General features: G+C 40.1%; 1 protein-coding gene across 1 annotated transcript in view; it reads right to left on the reverse strand.

The window, feature by feature from the left end:
- The window catches only part of SYNE2 (spectrin repeat containing nuclear envelope protein 2), a 153,976-nt gene that overhangs the window by 93,328 nt on the left and 42,063 nt on the right, over nucleotides 1–18,585 (reverse strand). Inside the window, exons 34-49 of the mRNA XM_062494829.1 lie at nucleotides 17,718–17,918; nucleotides 16,671–16,836; nucleotides 15,806–15,918; nucleotides 14,851–15,053; nucleotides 14,374–14,493; nucleotides 13,982–14,270; nucleotides 13,461–13,630; nucleotides 11,809–12,118; nucleotides 10,968–11,132; nucleotides 9,848–10,201; nucleotides 9,220–9,348; nucleotides 8,061–8,231; nucleotides 6,864–7,013; nucleotides 3,967–4,122; nucleotides 3,332–3,597; nucleotides 168–2,265 (exon numbers count right to left, since the gene is read on the reverse strand). Coding sequence (XP_062350813.1) covers nucleotides 168–2,265; nucleotides 3,332–3,597; nucleotides 3,967–4,122; nucleotides 6,864–7,013; nucleotides 8,061–8,231; nucleotides 9,220–9,348; nucleotides 9,848–10,201; nucleotides 10,968–11,132; nucleotides 11,809–12,118; nucleotides 13,461–13,630; nucleotides 13,982–14,270; nucleotides 14,374–14,493; nucleotides 14,851–15,053; nucleotides 15,806–15,918; nucleotides 16,671–16,836; nucleotides 17,718–17,918 — 5,061 coding nt within the window. The remainder of the gene's footprint in view (nucleotides 1–167; nucleotides 2,266–3,331; nucleotides 3,598–3,966; nucleotides 4,123–6,863; nucleotides 7,014–8,060; nucleotides 8,232–9,219; nucleotides 9,349–9,847; nucleotides 10,202–10,967; nucleotides 11,133–11,808; nucleotides 12,119–13,460; nucleotides 13,631–13,981; nucleotides 14,271–14,373; nucleotides 14,494–14,850; nucleotides 15,054–15,805; nucleotides 15,919–16,670; nucleotides 16,837–17,717; nucleotides 17,919–18,585) is intronic.

Genomic DNA, 18,585 nt, shown 5'->3' on the forward strand with positions numbered 1-18,585 from the left:
GATTCCCATCCTATCCAACAATGCAGAGATGATCACAGGCCAATCCAGGTGTTAGAATAAATGAGGATGTGAGTCATGAAAATAATAACGCCACAGTCACAGACACCTAATCTAATTATTGGGGAAATACATATGGTCAATACTTCACTTTCATTAAATATACTTACAACACGGGCAGCAATATCTGCCTTCAGTTGTTCTTCATGGCCTTGCAGTGTCTCTATTTCTATAGCAGCAGCAGATTTTTCTTGTTTTTCCCTCTCTTTTTCCACTATACATTTAAGAGCAGAAAACCTTTCCTCCATCATATTCTGAATTGCCTCCCATCGCAACTTGTCATCCTGCATTGTATTTATGTCTATCACAAGTGGCTGCTGGAGTTCTAATTGAATATGCTTTATGATGTGGAATGTATTTTCTACTTCATTCTGGCTACCTTCCTTGTTTACACTTTGTAGCCCAGAGATCAAGTTTTGAAGAAACTGCTCCAATTCCTCAACATTTTTCTCCAGGCTCTTTATTTCTTTCCTCTTAGATTCTTTGAACGATGTATCAAAGACCTCATTTTTGTTTATTTGATTTGCTGCCTCCTGGGTTAAGTACAAGATTTGTTGAACTGCCTGCAATAGAATCTGTGCAGATATGACATTCTCAGCAGGAGAAGAGCTAGAGCTATCATTTAGGATATTAGCTTCTTTTCTTACAGTGGATGTCACAGTCTGGATTTCATTTAGCAATCCTTGAATCTTATCCCATTCCCTAACAATATTTTCCAAGTGTATTATTTTCCCTTTAATTTTATTTTTAATTTTAGAAAATTTAGTTTGCAATTCATCCAGCTGCAATGAGTCCCATTTCAGACCTACACTTTCAAATATTTCCTTGTACTTCATTACTTGTGACAAACTTGACTGAAAAGCTAACACTTTTTCTTCCAGTGCTTTGCATTTGTCCTTCAGTCCCTGCTCAGCACCTACTAATTCATCATCTTTCAGGTTCATTTCATCATCCTGCAGGCCATCAAGACCCTGATGCAATGAAGCTATTCCTTCAGCAAACTCTCTGGAGACAGCTGTCTTTTGTTCTACTTCATGAAGTTTACTTTGAATTTGCCTCTGTGTCTTCCTTGCTCTATTCTTCAGACTTCTTAGCTGATCAACCAAGAACAGCTGTTCAGACAGGCTCAGCTGCCCAGCTGTGACCTGACTCTCTTTGCAGTGGGATGAGATCAGCCCCTCTATTTCCTGTATGTCCTTTAGCATCTCCTTCAGAATGGCTTGCTGGCTGATCAGCTCTGAGCACGTGCTGGTTTGGTTTGGGTCAGGCCTGGCCATCAGCTCGGCTTTGCGAAGCTGAGAGTGAACTTTGTCTATTTCTGCAGTGAGTCTTTGCCTCTCCCCCAGCTGGAGCTCCAAATGCTGCAGTCTTTGAGCAGATTTTAAAACAAGAGCCTTGTATGAATTCTTCAATGTCTGTAAAAGGAAGGTCATATCAGAGACCTCCTCTGGCTCCAAGCTGGGAAGGATGTGCTGGAGGCCATAATCCAGGGATACAATCACAGGCTCTCTGTTTAGGATGTCTGTATTCATAAGCTGGCAATTTCTGATCTGTGATTTGACATCACTGGGGAAAAGTGCTGCTTTCTGATCAAGGTGGGACAGTGAATCTTTCACCCAGGAAATATTTTCTTTCAGCCTCTTCATCATTTCATGTTTCATGAGAGCAGGACCAGTGGTGTGAATATCCTCTTGAGGAGTTTGCTGTGCTGATAATGCTTCCAATTTGCTCTGCAAATCATGAATAGAATTCTCCAAAGTGACCTTCTCTTGATCACTCCAAATTCTTTTCATCTGCAGCTCAATCCTTCTTTTTAATACAGAAAGACCATGTTTAATGTCCTGTAGCTCTGTGCTCCAAATTAGAGGATCTTTGGCTTGTCCTGCAGCTGAGGAGTGCAACTCTGCTTGCAAATACTGTTCTTGTATCAGCCTCTGAATATCCCGTGCTTTATTCATAAGCAGGTTAAATTCATCGATTTCTGCCACAACCTGATCACGTTTCTTTTGCACTGCTTGCTCCATGTGCTGCCACCAGTGCTCCAGCTGCCTCATTTGGCTCTCTGTCAACACTTTATCCATACATGTCAAATGCTGAGATAAAACTTCTTGCTGCCTTTGCAACTGGTTCAAGACATCTCTTTCTTTTCGTAAGGATTCTATGCATGCCTTAATTTTCTCCAGAAGAACTGTGTTGTTCATAGGACCCCTGCCAAAAACACACGAGTGGTGTTCAAAAATAATGAACTTTCCTTATACACAGACTTTTAAAAAACTAATTTCACTGTTTAGAGCACAATTCACAAACTTTATTCCCTTAATCACATGCATCTCTCAATGTTCTTCTAGGAATTCCCTAACCACCCTTTCAGTACTGTTAATTCTTGCTCATCTGTAAAGCACTCACTATTCACAGATTTCTGTGCAAAAAAGATATGTTCTACTGTATATTCTCTAAAACTGCAGTGCCTACTAATATGGAATGTAGCCCTCATTTTAAAAATCTGCAGCAGTGTATGTCACCTCTAAGTGAATTAACATTTTATAGCAATTTCTGGTTGACGATGAAGATAAAACATAAAAAAATTGTGAAATTTCCATTCATGCTGGGTAAACTCTTCCAAATTAATCTACTCATCTTTTATTTCCAGAAGATTTTTAAATGCCCATCTAAAATACACTTAGCAGATATATTTTTATTATATTTTTTAAATCTCTTTGCTGTAAATTAACAATTTCCTAACTTTTAAATGTTTTCAAATTATTTTGGTACGGTACTACCTCTGTGTTTTGAAGACTAATTCACAAAACACAGTAAATATTTTTGTGTGTTGGTTACCTCTGAATTGGTAACATAGACTTACTTATTGCCATAGAATTTTTCCTATCAAGTGAGGTTAGTTTTGAGAATAAAAGAGATTTCATTCAGGAAAAAAAATAGAATTAACAAGTCCTTAAAGAAAAATGAGCTTTTTGTGTCTGCCACATTTTTAAAAAACTATCTTAAGATGGATTTTTATAGGTTTTTAGCCCAGCAACTACTCCTCTGTTTTGCCTAAAGAACAAAGAGAGTACATGTTTTTTAAGGACAGCAGGGAGTCACCAGAAATTCTTCTGCTTAACTCTGTTCACAGACTTACAAACCTCTAAGATTTCTCTTGAAGTGGATGTAACTCCATATTCTTGTCTGAGCATTACTGAAGCATGTCACAAAATTCAGCGTAGAACTGTATTTGCTCTGCAACCTCCTAACCAAACCCCTCCACTATACTTACATTTTTATGTTATCTTTTTCTGTTGACAAATTTTTCATGGAGGACTGTGCAGCAGAAAGACTTTTCTGGTATTCATTAATTAAACAGCACTGTTGTTGCTTTGCTGCCTTAACAGCTTCCAGTTCCTGGAGCAGCCTGTCCCAGCAGGGCACCACAGGATCTGTGGTTTGCAGCTCTGCTCCATTTGATCCTGTTCCATTGGGAATTGCTTCTTCACTGTGGCACAGAGACTTTGCTTTCCATGTTTCCAGCTCAGTTTTTAAGTTCTACAATCAAGCCCACCATAGAGAGAGAGGGATTAAAGGGTGATCTTAAAGACACTCAGCTTTCAACACAAAATATGGATACATGCTGATTCACCTACAAACATTTTCCTGCTCATCCACCAGCAAAGGAGCACATCATGGAAGCAATCCTAGGTGTAACCATCACTGCACTGTGGAAGAGCACTACAAACCGTGGGATTTACATGGACATACATCAAGGTATGGTGTTTGCAGACACCAAACTGACTAACTGTGCAGTTAAAACTCAGGTAAGGCTATAGGGAACAATTTTGGTTTGCCCAAGTGAATCACAATTCTTCAAGTGTATCAGTACATTAAAAATGAGGAATGGCTTTGCAGTTTCCATACCTCCAGCTCTTTTAGTTGCTCATTTATAAGTACCATATCCAGTTCAGCCACTTGATTTTTCAGCTCATTGACCTTTTGTTCCTCTTCAAAATATTCATTGTTTACTTGCACACTGGGAAATCGTTCCTTCTGGACAACCACTTCTGTGCCTGTGTCCTACAACACAGAAGAAGATTCTTATTTCTGAAGGGTTTAAACCAGTAAGTTTTCTGACTGCAGCACTTTGCTTCACATGTTTAAGCCATGCTGGGGTTGTTCAATCCTGCTGTGCTTTTCCCCACAGCCTCTGGAAGCTCCATCCCTGTCCCCCACCCTGCAGTCACCCCCTCCTATCAGCACTGCTCAGACAGCTTTGAAATCTCTGCCCATCATTTTAAGTGAAACTCGGACATCCTCACCTTCAAATAACATCCTCCCTGCACCCACCTCTGCTACTGACAAATTCACAGGACTGTTGTTTGTGTCTTCTCCCTTTTCCTTACACATTCATGGAACTTTATCCTCTCCTCACACCCACATTCCTTCTGCTCAGCACCTGCCCTGACAATACTGCTGTGTCCTTCACCAGGACACCTTTGCAGCTCTTCTCCACAGGGCAGCTCACGCATGGAAGAGCTTGGCTGTGACACAAAGCCATGGCTGCCCCTGTCACAAGTGCTATCCAAAATCTGTGGTAAGGTGAGAGCAGGAGTGAGTCATGTCTCAGTCAGGGTGGGGAGGGATTAGGAAGCTCCAGAGCCAGTCCCTGGCACTGCCTCTGATTCCCACAATAGAAGACCAACTCACTTGGGCTGGGGCCAGGTTTAACATCACCTTCAGCCATTGCAGGCAGCATCATAAATGAAATGTCACAGGATAGCTGGATCATGTGATGATTGCTTAAAAATCTTTCTACGTTTCCCTTTTCCCTCTGCCTGCCTATATCTGACGATCTGTTCCATGAATAAAATTAATATGAGTGAATGTATACAAATACACGGATATTACTGCAGTTTGAGCTTCTCCATGGTACTAACATCAAAAATCAGCAACAGTAAAAAAATTCTTGCCTGATAAACTTTATGTATTGCTACTTTAGACACTGTTTTACTCGAAGCAGCCAGCTATCACTGTAAGCTGTTACTGTCATCTGTCCCTTATGAGCTTGGCAAAAATCTACCTGCTTTCAAGTGTGGGAGACATACAGCATGTAGTACATACCATCAGAGAAGGAAAGTTCTCTTTATTTGAACTCTAGGTTATTTTCAGTCAAAACTGAAGAGGCCACTCATTAAATAGTCAGTTGGAGAACTTCTCAATTTCTCTGTGTACATATACATAACAGTTGTACCAATTCAGACATAAGATTTAATCTCAAGAGACATTGGAGTGCCATAGAACTGAAGTAAGCACTAAAACTCAGCTAAGCTATCATACAGAAAGGAGGAAATCCACTTTATCAGATTGAAATATCAACACATCAAAAGACAGAGAAGTGTCCTGCCTTTTAGAAAAACTTTGCTGTGTACTTGTTTTGCTTGTCTGTGTGACTTATGTTCTCATTGCACACTGTGGTATTGCCTCCAGGGATACAGACAGGGGAGGCTGCTCCTCAAATTCTGCATCCAGTTTCAGGCCCCTCACTACATAAGTCTTCTCTGGAGTGTGTCCAGAGAAGGGCAATGGAGCAGGGGAAGGGTCTGGAGCACAAGTCTGGAGGGTTTAGCCTGGAGAAAAGGAGGCTCAGAGGAGACCTTATCACTCTCTTCAACTCCCTGAAAGGAGGGTATAGTCTCTTTTCCCAGGTAACAAGTGACAGGAGAGGAGGAAATGGCCTCAAGCTCTGCAAGTGGAGGTTTAGACTGGATTTTAGGAGAGATTGCTTCACTGAAAGGGTGGTCAGGCACTGGAACAGGCTGCCCAGGACAGTGATGGGTCACCATCCCTGGAGGGATTTGAAAGACACCTACCTGTGGCACTTGGTGACATGGTTTAGTGGTGAGCTTGGTAGTGCTGGGTTAATGGTTGGACTTGATGGTCTTAGAAGTCTTTTTCCACCTAAATGATTCTGTGATAATTGCATTATTCCTTAAACTCTTTTCAATAGTATCCAGCACAACCTCTATAATGTTTCCAGGAACTGAGATTAGTCTAACAAGTCTGGAGTTTACTGGATCTTCCCTCACAACCTCTTTGTAAATTAAAATAACACTGCTGGCTTCCAGTCAGCAGTGACTTCTTCAAAGTCCCAAGACCCTTGGGAGATTTTGTTGGGTTTCCAGTGAGAGCAGAGGTGAAGTCCCAGGTAAGACAGGCTGGCTGTGGACCTGCCTATAGATTCACCATGAAGATTAAATTTAGCCCTACCTTCAATTTAAGAATGTGGTGTCCAAGATCAGCAGTCACAGGGCACTTGTGATGTAACTCCTTTACTTTTAAAGAAGAGTAGACTAAGTAATTTATTAATGTTACTTGTCATTAATTAATCTTGAGTCCCTTCTCCTTTCTCTACTTTATTTAATTTATTTTCTTATGCTGGATCATCCATGGATTTCAGTTTTCTGATCTGCCTTCCTTATGATGGCAAAACTATTATAACTGATTGTAATAACATAGAAAGAGGTTTTGTATTGATTAACAGTTTAAAGAGGAAGTCTAAATGTCATAAAGACTGATTATGATGGCTCTAAAAACTAGGGTGAACTCTTTCTTGAACAGATCCACTGAAAATTATGATGTGGCAAGGACTTTGGATAAGTTCAAAACTACTATGGACACAAATAAGAACTACACACAATGGTCTTGATTTTAATGTGAGTAACTGTCTCTTCTTTTAAAATAATTTCAGCTGAGGTCCATGTGGAAACAAAATCTGAACAACTGGCACATTTCACTTGAAATAACAGGCTGCGGGTTACCTCATGTGCAGGAACTGGGGGATTCAATCCCAGACCATCTTTCTCAGCTCCTACAGATTCCAGGACTTGACCTTTCTGGCACAGCTTCTGTTGAACCTGCTCCCCATCTTCTCTGTATGATGGATTCTCGACATCACTAGGTTCCTCCTTCTGGTGTAAGGAAAACAAAAGGAACCAGTAATCAAAAAGCTCTAATCAAACCTACTGGGTAGTAATTACAGTGCTTAAGATGAGAAAGCTATGAAGCCCATAATTATAGGTAGATGAGGAAAACCATAATTACACCTCATAATCTACTGTGAGCAAGATTATAGCAAAGGAAACCACTTACAAGAAGCAGTGCTGTAATTTTGTTATAAATTTTTAGAATAAATTGCAAGTGTTCTGACCTACACTGTTCATATTTAATTATTCTAAGTAGGGACCTTGAATTGTGAGCTCCCAGACACAGTCTTGAATGCATTTTTTGAAGGTTTAGGTTTTTCCTGAGGACCTGGACTTGTACTGTAGACAGAGAGTGTCTGGTCAGACACTCAGGTGGGACAGTCCTGTGGGTTAACCTGGAGATTTGCTGGATGTAGGTTTCAATATCTCATGGAGATAGCTAAAACTGAAATTCTGAGAAGAGTCTGGCTCTGTAACACCTCCCCTCTTCAGGGAAGGGATGGCAGCAACAAGACCCCTTTCAGCCTTTTCATCTCCAACAGGAACTTCGCCTCTTCTCACTCATTACAGCTCCAGCTCCTAAACACTGCTCTGGGTGTCAAAATTCCCCTTGTACCAGGGTGTACCACACAAGGCACAGCATCTCAAATTCAACCTCAAACATGCAAAGTACATATGTAAATAAGAAATCTCTATAAATGAAAGCCAGTCAAGTACAACAACAGTATTCAGGAAAAATGGTCAGGAGATTTCACAACACATCCAGGTGACTTGGAATATAATACCCCTTGGAATGAAACTCAGCTAACCACTAAAGGAAAAAACCTCCCTCTATACTAATTTTAAATGTCCAGGAAAGAATGAAGCAAATTACCACAAGCTGAGTATCACATCAGAAAAAAGCAACTCAGTGTAAATTTGAGGCTTTTCTTATTCATTTCTTAGTAGTATCATCTCCACTGCAACTGAACTGGATACATACACCTTCAAATTCAACATGTCTCATGCCCATGCAACCTCACGTCCAGTTACCTGTGCTGGATGGGTTTTTCCCCTAGATTCATCACTTTCAATACCACCACCATCCTGATGTCTTTCCAGTTCTGCTTCACCACCCAGAACTGCACTGTTCAGAACATGTCCAGAACTGTCTTGGAACCTGTCAGGTCTGTCCATACATGGGCTCTCTTTATCAGCCTCCTCCTGATTTGAAAAATGCAAAATGTTTACAATCAGTAAAAGTCACAGTAGAAAATTTGCTAAAACTTCCCACTCCACAATCTGTCTACTCTATCCTCAGTTTAGCTTAATGAATGAAGGAAAAGGCTGAGGTAACCCAAACCCAGACAGCTAGAAGCCCCTGCTTAGATTTGCCATACTGGCATCTTACCCACTCTGAAACAGTTTCAGGACAGGGTAAACAGGAATAAGTGCTCACGTGATGTTTAATACAGTTATAGAAGTTTCTGATTAGACACATTTTGTAACTACTGATCTTGCACTTTCTCCAGAAATCTCATCATGGACAGTTTCCACTGTGATATTTTGGTGGTCATCTCTGCCAGGTACTCTTATTACTCCATGGTCAGGTCAATAAGTACTCCAAATTATTCCCTCAGCCTTGCACATGTTTACATTTCCATTTTTACAAGTCATTTACAGCGTCACTGTCCTGAGGTCCCATAAAAATCAGCACTTCCAGGTTAGTGACCTCTCATTACCTGCAGTGATGAAACCTCTTAAATTCCCCATCCCTGGGAGTGCTCAAAGCCAGGCTGGATGGGGCTTTGAGCAACCTGTTCCAGTGGAAGGTGTCCCTGCCCATGGCAGGGGTTGGAACTAGATGAACTTTAACATCCTTTCCAACCCAAAACATTTTGTGATGGATTTTATGAAATCACAGGCAGGTGGTGGATTTTGCATCATGGAAAGTGGGTCCAAGCCCTGGGGGTTTGCAGAAACCATCACCTTGATCTCTTGCACTCTTCACATGAGCAAGGCTGAGGGGATGATTTGGAGAAAACGTAATTTATCATTCCTTTCATCAGATAAGGAAAACATGCCTCCATAAGATAAAAAATTTTAAGGAATTACATATGAACATTCATAATGAACATTCATTGTAATGAACACAGACACACACGCAGTATACATATACACTGACTTATAGTAAAACACATTTGTCAGGTACCTGAACAGCCTGCCCCAATCTGTCCTTGCTGTGTTGGATATCCTGTAATGGGGTGTCTGACAGTACACTGCTTTCCTCCAAAACTGGAGCATTCTGCCTCTCAGACATATTTCCATTTACATCTTGACCCTAAGAGAAATGACAGAAAAGGAAAATCTGCTTGTGTTACCATAAACATTCTATTCCAACATCGAATCTCCGAATGGTAAAAATTACTCTCTCTGAAAACAAACAGGACAAACACTGTGCTGCAGTTCTAAACAGGTCTCACTGGTTTAAGAGAAGCTCTCAAAGCTCTTAGGCAGAGGTGCATCTGCAATTGTCCCATCTCTACAACTTCTCCCAGTGTCCTGACCAAGGACACCTGCTTTAGTAAGTGGCAAGAGAAAGCTACATGCATTTAAATGGAATTGTATTTTAATGGAAAACTGCTGCTTTAAATATGTTATTGGCTTTTTATAGACTTGCTATAGCAAGTTATGAGAGTTCTTTCCACTTCTTTGATTTATATGCTTGTATTTACAGAAGACCTAATTTCAGTGAAATTAAGGGTGCAATACACAGAAGACATTTGAGATGTCTCTTTAGCCAGCTTTCCATTGCTGTTACTGTCAACAAATAAACTCACATCACTCATTTCCAAAGGCTCCTTCAGCTCCACTGCTGTGGGGGTCTCCTCTGCAGAGATTTGAGTATCAGAAGTGATCTGTGTCTCTCTCTTCAGCATTGTATGTGCCTTATCCTCCTTTTGTATTTCATTACCAAACTCATCGTTTAACTCAAGGGCTTCACTGAAAATGTTTTCCTTCTTTTGCTTGACATTTTCAAGTCTTTCTTCCAGACTTCTGTGTTCACTCTGAAGTGTTTCAATCTCATCCTTAATAAACTGTTCTGGTGAAGAGGCATTTTGTTTAACAGTTTCTGCTAAAACTAAACTTTTCTTTACGGTTTCTTCACATCGCCTAAGAGGTCCCTGTTGTTCCTTTAAACACGAAGAAAACATTTTATTTGAAAAGTATCTTCACCAAATATACAACGTTAAGATCTAAAGTCAACCTCTAAAATCACAAATACTTGTTTTGAACAACAAACTGTGTTGAAAGGTACATGCAGACCTGTTTGCTGCAGAAAGTCAATTACTAAACCAATAATTTCGTCAGCCATTTTTATGCTCAGAGAACACATGAAACTAAAAGCATTACTGTGATGCTCTTCTCCTATTCCTTTTTCCTTCTTAGAGGTATACAGCAAGTTCAGAAGGACAGGGAATTGCAGTGATCCATATCTGAGCTATGACTTCAGCTTACAGCAGCTCCCTACACTCACAGCTACAAGACTGATTTGCATTCTGCCAAGAGCAAAAGAAAGTTTACTTAAACAAGAATGACACTTCATAAAAATTAATTTGGCTCACTGACTTTTTTTAAAAATTCTTCACACTGGCTAAATTAAAGACACTTACTATTACCAAATTTAATAATCTCTTTCCTCATTATGCCCCGAGAGAAAAACAAAAATCCTAACCAACCAAACTGAAGAATCCTGTATGCTTGAGCTAGGACAACTCCTCCTGAACCTTCAGTTCAGCCAATAGCAAAGGTCCCCCCAGTTCATTAAGAGTGGTTTGAGTCCTACAATTATCTTGATAAAGGAACATTACATACTTTTTATTTTAGAAAGGTTTGACACTATAAGCAGTTCTCTCTTACAAATGTGATGGTCTCCATGATGCAGAAACTGCAACATACCTGTGATTTCACTTGATTTTGCTCAGCTGATGGTTGTTCCATTGCTGGACCATCACACTCACCAAACTTCTCAGAGACAGTTTTCAGCTCAGTGCTCAGGCCTGTTACCACATCCTGAACCTGCTGGTGCTCTTGAACAGGGCTTTCTAATGTCTGCATGATGGCCTAGAAACCAAGGAGTTTCTAGGATTAGTCCACCATTATCTCAAACAATCATCCACAGACTGTTACAGCTTTTCCAGGACCTCACCAGCACAACAAATTTGCTTGTTTCCCATAAAATATCTGGCTAGCCACAGGTGAAACTCAAAATCTTGCTCTCTTCCCAGCACATCATGGACTCCATCATGAACAAAATTTTTATGAATAGCAGGAAGCAGAAGGGGTAGCATTTCATAGAAATGTACTTGTAAAAAGAATGTTTTCTCTTAAAATGGATAAAACATTAGAGACAGAATGCCACACAGGGTACAAAGCAATTTGCACTCCGTTCAGTGAAACTGAGAACAAGCAAGATGCTGGAAAAGAATCTTTCAGATGTTTTCCAAATTCATCCTTTCAAAAGGAAGAAAACCTACCATGGCTTGAAGAATGTAAGAGCAAATGCCTCATGTTATAGCTATCCAAATCTGTTTATGCAGGTACAAAATGTTCTTCAGATTTACTTTGGTCTCATTTGTTTCAGTATTTATCCCTCAGAGACATAGAGGAAGATATTTCCTGCCCTTTTTCAGAGGAACTTCCTCCACTCCCAGCTTTACCCATAACCTTCCCACCTGAATGACACCACAGCTGAGCAGTGGGAACTGCAACCAACAGGAAAGGAGAGTGAGGTCCCAACCTGGAGCTGGCTGAGCAGATTTTCATGCTGGTGCTTTAATTCTGACCATTCTGCCTCTGTGAAGCAGGGATCAGCAGTGTGACCCTGTAGATGTTCTTTCTGGCTTTTCAATTTGCTAAACTGGGAAGTCAAGGCTTCTGTTTTCTTCAGGAGGTCAGCATAGTTTGCCAGCTGAGCTTGCCTCTCCTCCAAACCAGGCTGAAGGGGAAAAATCTCTTGTTGCTGTTTTTCCAGTTCCATTAGAGCCAGTTTCAGATCTTCTTTGCTTTGCTCATATTGCTCCCTGTTGCACTGAAGTTGCTCTTGAGGGCTAAGAAAAAAAATGTTGTGCTTAACAGTGTTAAAATAAACTGATTTATTGATTACCTAGAAAATGCCAAAGTGTGAACAAGTCAACCATTAGAACAACCTTGAGTGTACTGAATACCTTTTTCTCCAGATTTTAAATTACTGATCAGAGTGGAATTTTCAAGGTGATGAAAAACATTTAAGTCATTGCAAATGAACTTGAATGCAGGACATATGACTAACCCTTTTAAACCTTAACCTATAAACCCACAGTTTACAGCATCTGAGATGTGTTGCTCATGCTCCGTATCCTTCTGCTTTTCACTGCAGCAGAAATTCTGTTAAAAGAATTATCACATGGTTATGAATCTGCTTTCCTTGACTTCTCATGACAGCCTCCTGAAAGGGAATGCTCTGTAGAAGACACACATCACATTTAATTGGGCAGGGGAGTGTTTTAGAGATACAGACTACAAAACCAGCATTTACAAGATGGGGAATGTTAGTACAGTCCAGCGATTACTTTCCTGACCTTTACATTGGATTTCTCTTTGTGTGCTTTATAAGCACACATGCTGATCTGCTGCAGGTGAACAGGTTGCATTTATCCACAGGCAGTATGCAATGAGACAGAAGTAACATTTGTATGTTCACATTTAGTGATGGAGCTCAGATATCTTCCAGATGGAACTTAAATGCCAACATTTGAAAACACAATCCCACACAAACAAATCCAAATAAATAGTCGGGATATAATTCTGTAAAGTACAGCAGGATAATCGAGGACAAAAGCAAAGCTTCATTGCTTTGGGTTCTGCCCCTCAAGATTCACATTTTTTGGCAAATAAACTGAAGCACAGCCTGGCATCCGTGAAGTGCTCTTGCATCAAGTTCCCTGCTCCAGCTTCTCACTGCTGCTGGTCCTGTGGTGCATCTGCTGTTCACAAGCCTGATCCTGCAAGGTCCTGAGCATCTCTTCAGACATGCAGAGCACCTCCACTCCTGTATTTAACAGTGTGAAGAGGATGCTCTGCATTCTGCCGTGCTGGATCCAGCACAGCCAACGCTCCATCTTCCCGAGCACCTCTTGTGTGTTTTTACTGAGAGCTCAGTAATAACAGGAGGAAACAGAAGATTCTCTGGCTCTTCATGGCCACACCAGAAAGTATCTCTGGCAATCCCCCACCTGACCATTCAAGTCAAACTGTGACCTGCCCCTCCACAACTCTGCAAAAATCGAACTATTTCTGTGGGCAACTTGTTCTGCTCCCCAAAGAACAGAAAACTAATTAAAGGAAGCAGGGAGAAAAAAGTCATTATAGCAGTAAGTGATCTCCACTGCCTCTAAGTAAATTCCACATTACCTGCTATGTTCAATAGCCAGCTGACAGATGTTTTCCCACTTTTTCTGGAGCTCAGAAATAGTCCGCTGAACCTCTGGCTTCTTATTTTTCTCATTTCTCAATAAAGTTTCTCCTAGAGCCACCATGCTCTGCATTTTGGCCTCACCTTCATCTCTGAGGCTTGTGATTTCCTGTATTAAACAAGAAACAGAAGCGGTGCATATACCATTATTATTGGTTCCAAAATAAAAGGTATTACCATTATTTTTGTCACACTTTTCACAGTGCTCTTCAAGACAACAGAAGTCTTCTAATATGTTACATAGCTGACACACAAGGAGAGAGATCATCTCATTTCCAAAGTCTGGGACAATTAAGCTGATTTATTATTCTCTACAAAGAGGACTCATATTATGCTGACAAATAAAAAGCTGAAATGACAAAACTACTGCCATGAGCAGTGACAGCATCTTTCAGGATGTACTGACTCATCAAGCATTAGCTTGAGGTGCAAGGTGAAAAAGGAATATTTAACACAATACCTTTATCTGATTAATCCTTTCGTCTGATGGCAACTTGCTTCCTTGTGAACTCATTTTGTTAAGGGACTCCTCAAGCTTTTTGATCCAGCAAGAAACATCCTGGGCAAGGTCTTCAAAATTCTGTCCTTCCACTGGAATTCTGTCAGTATTCCCTGCCATTCCACTGACACGTGTTATCAGTGCATGGTACCTACTAAGAAGATTACTGGCTTCTGAAAGGGTTTCATATTCCGTCAGCCCAAACTCCCTCAAGGAATTTGATAGCTTAGCCAGGGAGTCAAATGGTTTCCTGGGAAAACAAAAAAAAGTAATCAACACGTACTTGTTGTAACAACATGGAACAATCTTGTTTAGAAGACAGTTCTTAGAAAGAGACCAAAAAACCCCAATACCTCTGCATTAAGAGTGTTTTATAGACATTTTTGAGTTCTGCATCATCTTTATTGATGTCTTTTACTTTTTCCTCCTGAGCAGAGAGCCATTCTTCCAAGGTCATGCTGCTTTCTTCAAGGCTAAAGGAGGTATAAATAGAGACTCAGGTCAAAATAAGAAGTATCACATGGCTAAAACCTACTGGCAGCAGTGTTTTGCTGAAAAAAAAATAAAAATAGTGTCTGATCAAGCAAAATTTTAAACAGAAGCCTAATTCTGACTATCTCTGTTCATGTCACTGAAATTATCCACAGTTTCCATACAGGTCTGCTATGGAATTGAAAAAACAACCCACTGGGAACATACAACAAAACATTTGATTAAAATACCACCTTTTGTAAAAAGAAGGGTTGCTTGCCATTCCCTATGGCTGTTTAGTAATGAATCATTTGATACCACTCGCAATTAAAATGTCAGACACAAGATTAGTTCCCTACCTACTGAGCTGCTGGAGAGAGGCACCAAGCTCCTTTTCCCTTTTCTGACATTTGGAGATCAACCTCTGCAGTTCTGCCTCTTGATCTCTCACACGGCTGTTGAGGTGGTTAATGCTTGCTTTGGGCAAGTAAGGCTTCACTTTATTCAATAAAGCTTTAACTTCTTGGATGTCTCTATCTCTGCCTTCAGATGTTAGGAAGTGCTGAAAAGGAACATAAGCACAAGATCCATTTGTCAAATTTGCTGTAGTGTAATAGGTATTTATGTTACAAGAGCTTTTCAGCTCCTTTTACCCCCACCAGTATTTCTTTCCAGCAATTTCAGTTCCTGAAAAAGAATTTATGTTAATTTACAGTTTGCTGACTATTGCACATGTAAATGGAAAAGTTGCTGTCTGTGAAATATGGAGAAAGTGGAATTGATGACTTGTTTGATCTTCTCTACAGTACTGGTACACACAGCATCCAAATCTAGCACTGACATCACTATCTCCTTTTCCTGCTTAACTGTGATTGCTTCTTGCAGATGTTTTGGCTTTTCCATCTGTTTTGTGTTCATTCTGTCTGATTTGGAGAGAAAATCTTGCTACACCAAATTAAATGCATTTTTTTTCACATTTGAGTCCATTGGGAATCACAATTTCATGCTACTCTCTTCACATTTGCCTTATGCAGCCTGAAGTACTTGGTCAAGGTCCACTGACTTTCATTAACTACTGTCCTGTCTTTAACTTGCCCAAGTTGTCTGAACCTGAACACTGACACTTCATTTCAATTAAGTTTTATTTTCATTGCCCTTATTTTCCTAATGCTTTAAGTCATATAAGATGTTCTTTCAGTCTCCAGTTATAAAACCACTGCAGTTGAATTCAGTCCCAAGAATAGTCTCGTGGGCAAAAAGAGCAACACTTCAAGAACAATCAGCTTTAGAAATTACAGTATTTTAATACTTCACCTTTAGCATCTCTAGTCTTTCTTCCAGTATGGGTTTTGTTTCTGAGGGCTCAAAGCACTCCTTCAGAGACAGCTGAGTGCTGCTGAACCAGTCATTAAAATTCTTGCACTGACCTGAAGAAAAGATGCATTTCAATTTTTTTTCATTAATTGCATTCTGTAAAAAAAATCCTGTTTAACATGAAGACTTCAGACAATTTAAAATTACATTTATCAGTACTACTGTCAAAGGTTGCTTTTTACTACAGAACATGTGACTGAACATGCTGCAGCTCTTATTTTTTTTTTAGCTAACATTAACTGACAATCAACACACTTGTTCCCTAGGAGCAGATAACTCTGTTACACACAGCAGTTTGGGTAAACAAGATGTGGAATAGCCTAGTGCAAACCTTTATCATTTCCACACAGATTAACACTATTTAAAAAACATTTGAAGACATGACACTATCTTTGGGCTAAATTTCCCACCTGCTTAATCCTGTGCCTGCTTAAAGCAAAGAGTAATATCACTATTTATTCTTGTAACTAATTTTAAATAAAAAGATAACTGGAAAAAATTAAAACACTGGGTTCCTGTATTTCGAAATTAAATACTCTGACATTTGTTCCTGAATTATTCTTTATACTTCTTTTATCTAATTTTTTAAACATAAAAATAAGAAACCAAGTACTTGGATTCAGACTGAGTGGTTTGCTGGGATCAAAATCAGGTTTTCTGCAACTCTACCTTGTTCAGAACTCTGAGGCAGTTTGGGATGTCAAAGCAGTTTCAGACACCTAACCAATTAACAGCATAACCTTTAAGTCACTGTGGTGGTCAATGCAAACCTGTAAAGGTGAAAAATTGAAATGTGTTTACTTACGATCCAAAACACCCATAAAATGATCTTGAAGCACATGTTTCTTGCTATTAAATAAATCAGTGACACATTTAAGCTGCTTATTTAAGTCATCCACATCAGGACAATCTGTCTCTTCCTGGAGTAATGCCACAAGGTGTTCTTGTTGCAGAATTTTCTGGTGTATCTCCTAAGGTTAAAAAAACAAAGCAGAGCTGCTTTTGCACAAACTAGAGTTTTGCAAAAGGGTTTAGCCCTGCCTGTCAAAATAATTCCTTAAATTATGTTGGCATTAACAAGGCCATCAGTAGGTAGGTACAAGCACTGAACTCTCCTTGAGCAGTGTGTATACACCTGTATGCATACACAACCCCACAGAACAGATATGTGAATAGAGCCATTGTACATTCCATAACATATAATACTTACAAACTATAATTCCTCAGCTGCCACAGGCATTATTCCACCCCCTAAATTCCTTATTCTGTGTATCAAGACCCAGTGGGCTAAAAGGTAACTTAGAGGGAGCTAGAGAATTAATTAAAAACTATCTTTCCTCCAATGGCTGTGATTTCAGTGCCCCAAACTATTGGAGGTCTCACACCCACAATGCACATAATTCACTCCCTGCTCCACAGGAGGTTTAAATCTTGCCAGCCTAAGCCTTCAAGCTCGAGTTTCAGCAAATATTTGGCTGAATTTGTCTACTGGGAGCTCCCCTTGCAGTCAGGCTCTGGTGGCACAAAGGCATCCTCTGTATATTAGCCAGCCTTGGAAAACAGACAATTGAAAAACACACACTACTGCTTGAACATATCCTGGGCAAAACTGCTGTTGTGTCTAGGATTAAACACTTCCAACAGCTGCAAGGGTTAAACATATCTGATAATTCCCGTAAAACAAAGCTTTTCTTCCATGTTTCTGGCATCTTAAGGAGATATTCAAACCAGGCTCTTCACCTGAATTATTCCAACAGTCTACAATTTACACAGGATGAACACTTATGAACACTTAACCAAGAGAGAAATTATGAACAAATGTATAAAATATACACAATCTGTGGCATGCTACCTCCAGTTTAGTAAAGATTTCTAAGGTGTCTGAAGGAGATAAAGCTTTGAGAAGTGATTCAGTCATTCCAATCTGTGTCTTGGCCAGATCAAGGCCTCCTTTGAGCTCTGCTGTATTCACAGTGACTTCACTGGTCCCTCGCTTGGCTGACAAGAGCTCTTTTATTAGCTCCATTTTTTGCACAACAGATGATCTGATGACCTTAAAATTGGAAATAAACATACATCAATTATATTGGAGTGATTTCCCAGAACATTACAAAAATCTGTGAAACACATAAAAAGAAATTAAGTGATCTGAAGTCCAGACATTTCAAATACAATTTGTTTTGATTTGTTTCTCTACCACTCCAGAAACCGAAAAACATTTAAGTTCTGGTTTTCTGTGGAGTGATCTGAGTTCATCTTTATTAGCACTTTTACTGGTGCTGTTTTATTTCATCTGTCCATCTCTCCAGTGCCTACTCTAAGCTGGATAAATGCCTTACAGGAGCTTCAGCTGCCATGCAAAAGAGGGTGGAAGCTCTCTCTGTAACACACCTCCTGCAGTGATTCCACTGGGGGAAATTCCCCACAATGACCCAAAAAAAGGCCAGCAGAGAGGTTGGAACCTCTGGCTTGAGACTATTCACTAAGGAGCAACAGGTCCTGAACCTCATCCTTGGCTTGCATGAGGCAGCAGCTGGGTGGGATCGCATGGTGGAACACCAGCCCAGGGACTCGGGGCATGTAGAGGAGCACAGCACTCACAGCACAAGGTTACTGAGTCCTTCCCTAAGCTCCTTAGATCACCTTACCCAGTGAAACTCCTCCGAGTTCACTGCCTGCTGAGGATAAACACAGAAATAGCTACACAGGGTCAAGCTCAA

This window comes from Cinclus cinclus, chromosome 6 (assembly GCF_963662255.1).
Source record: "Cinclus cinclus chromosome 6, bCinCin1.1, whole genome shotgun sequence".
NCBI lineage: Eukaryota > Metazoa > Chordata > Aves > Passeriformes > Cinclidae > Cinclus > Cinclus cinclus.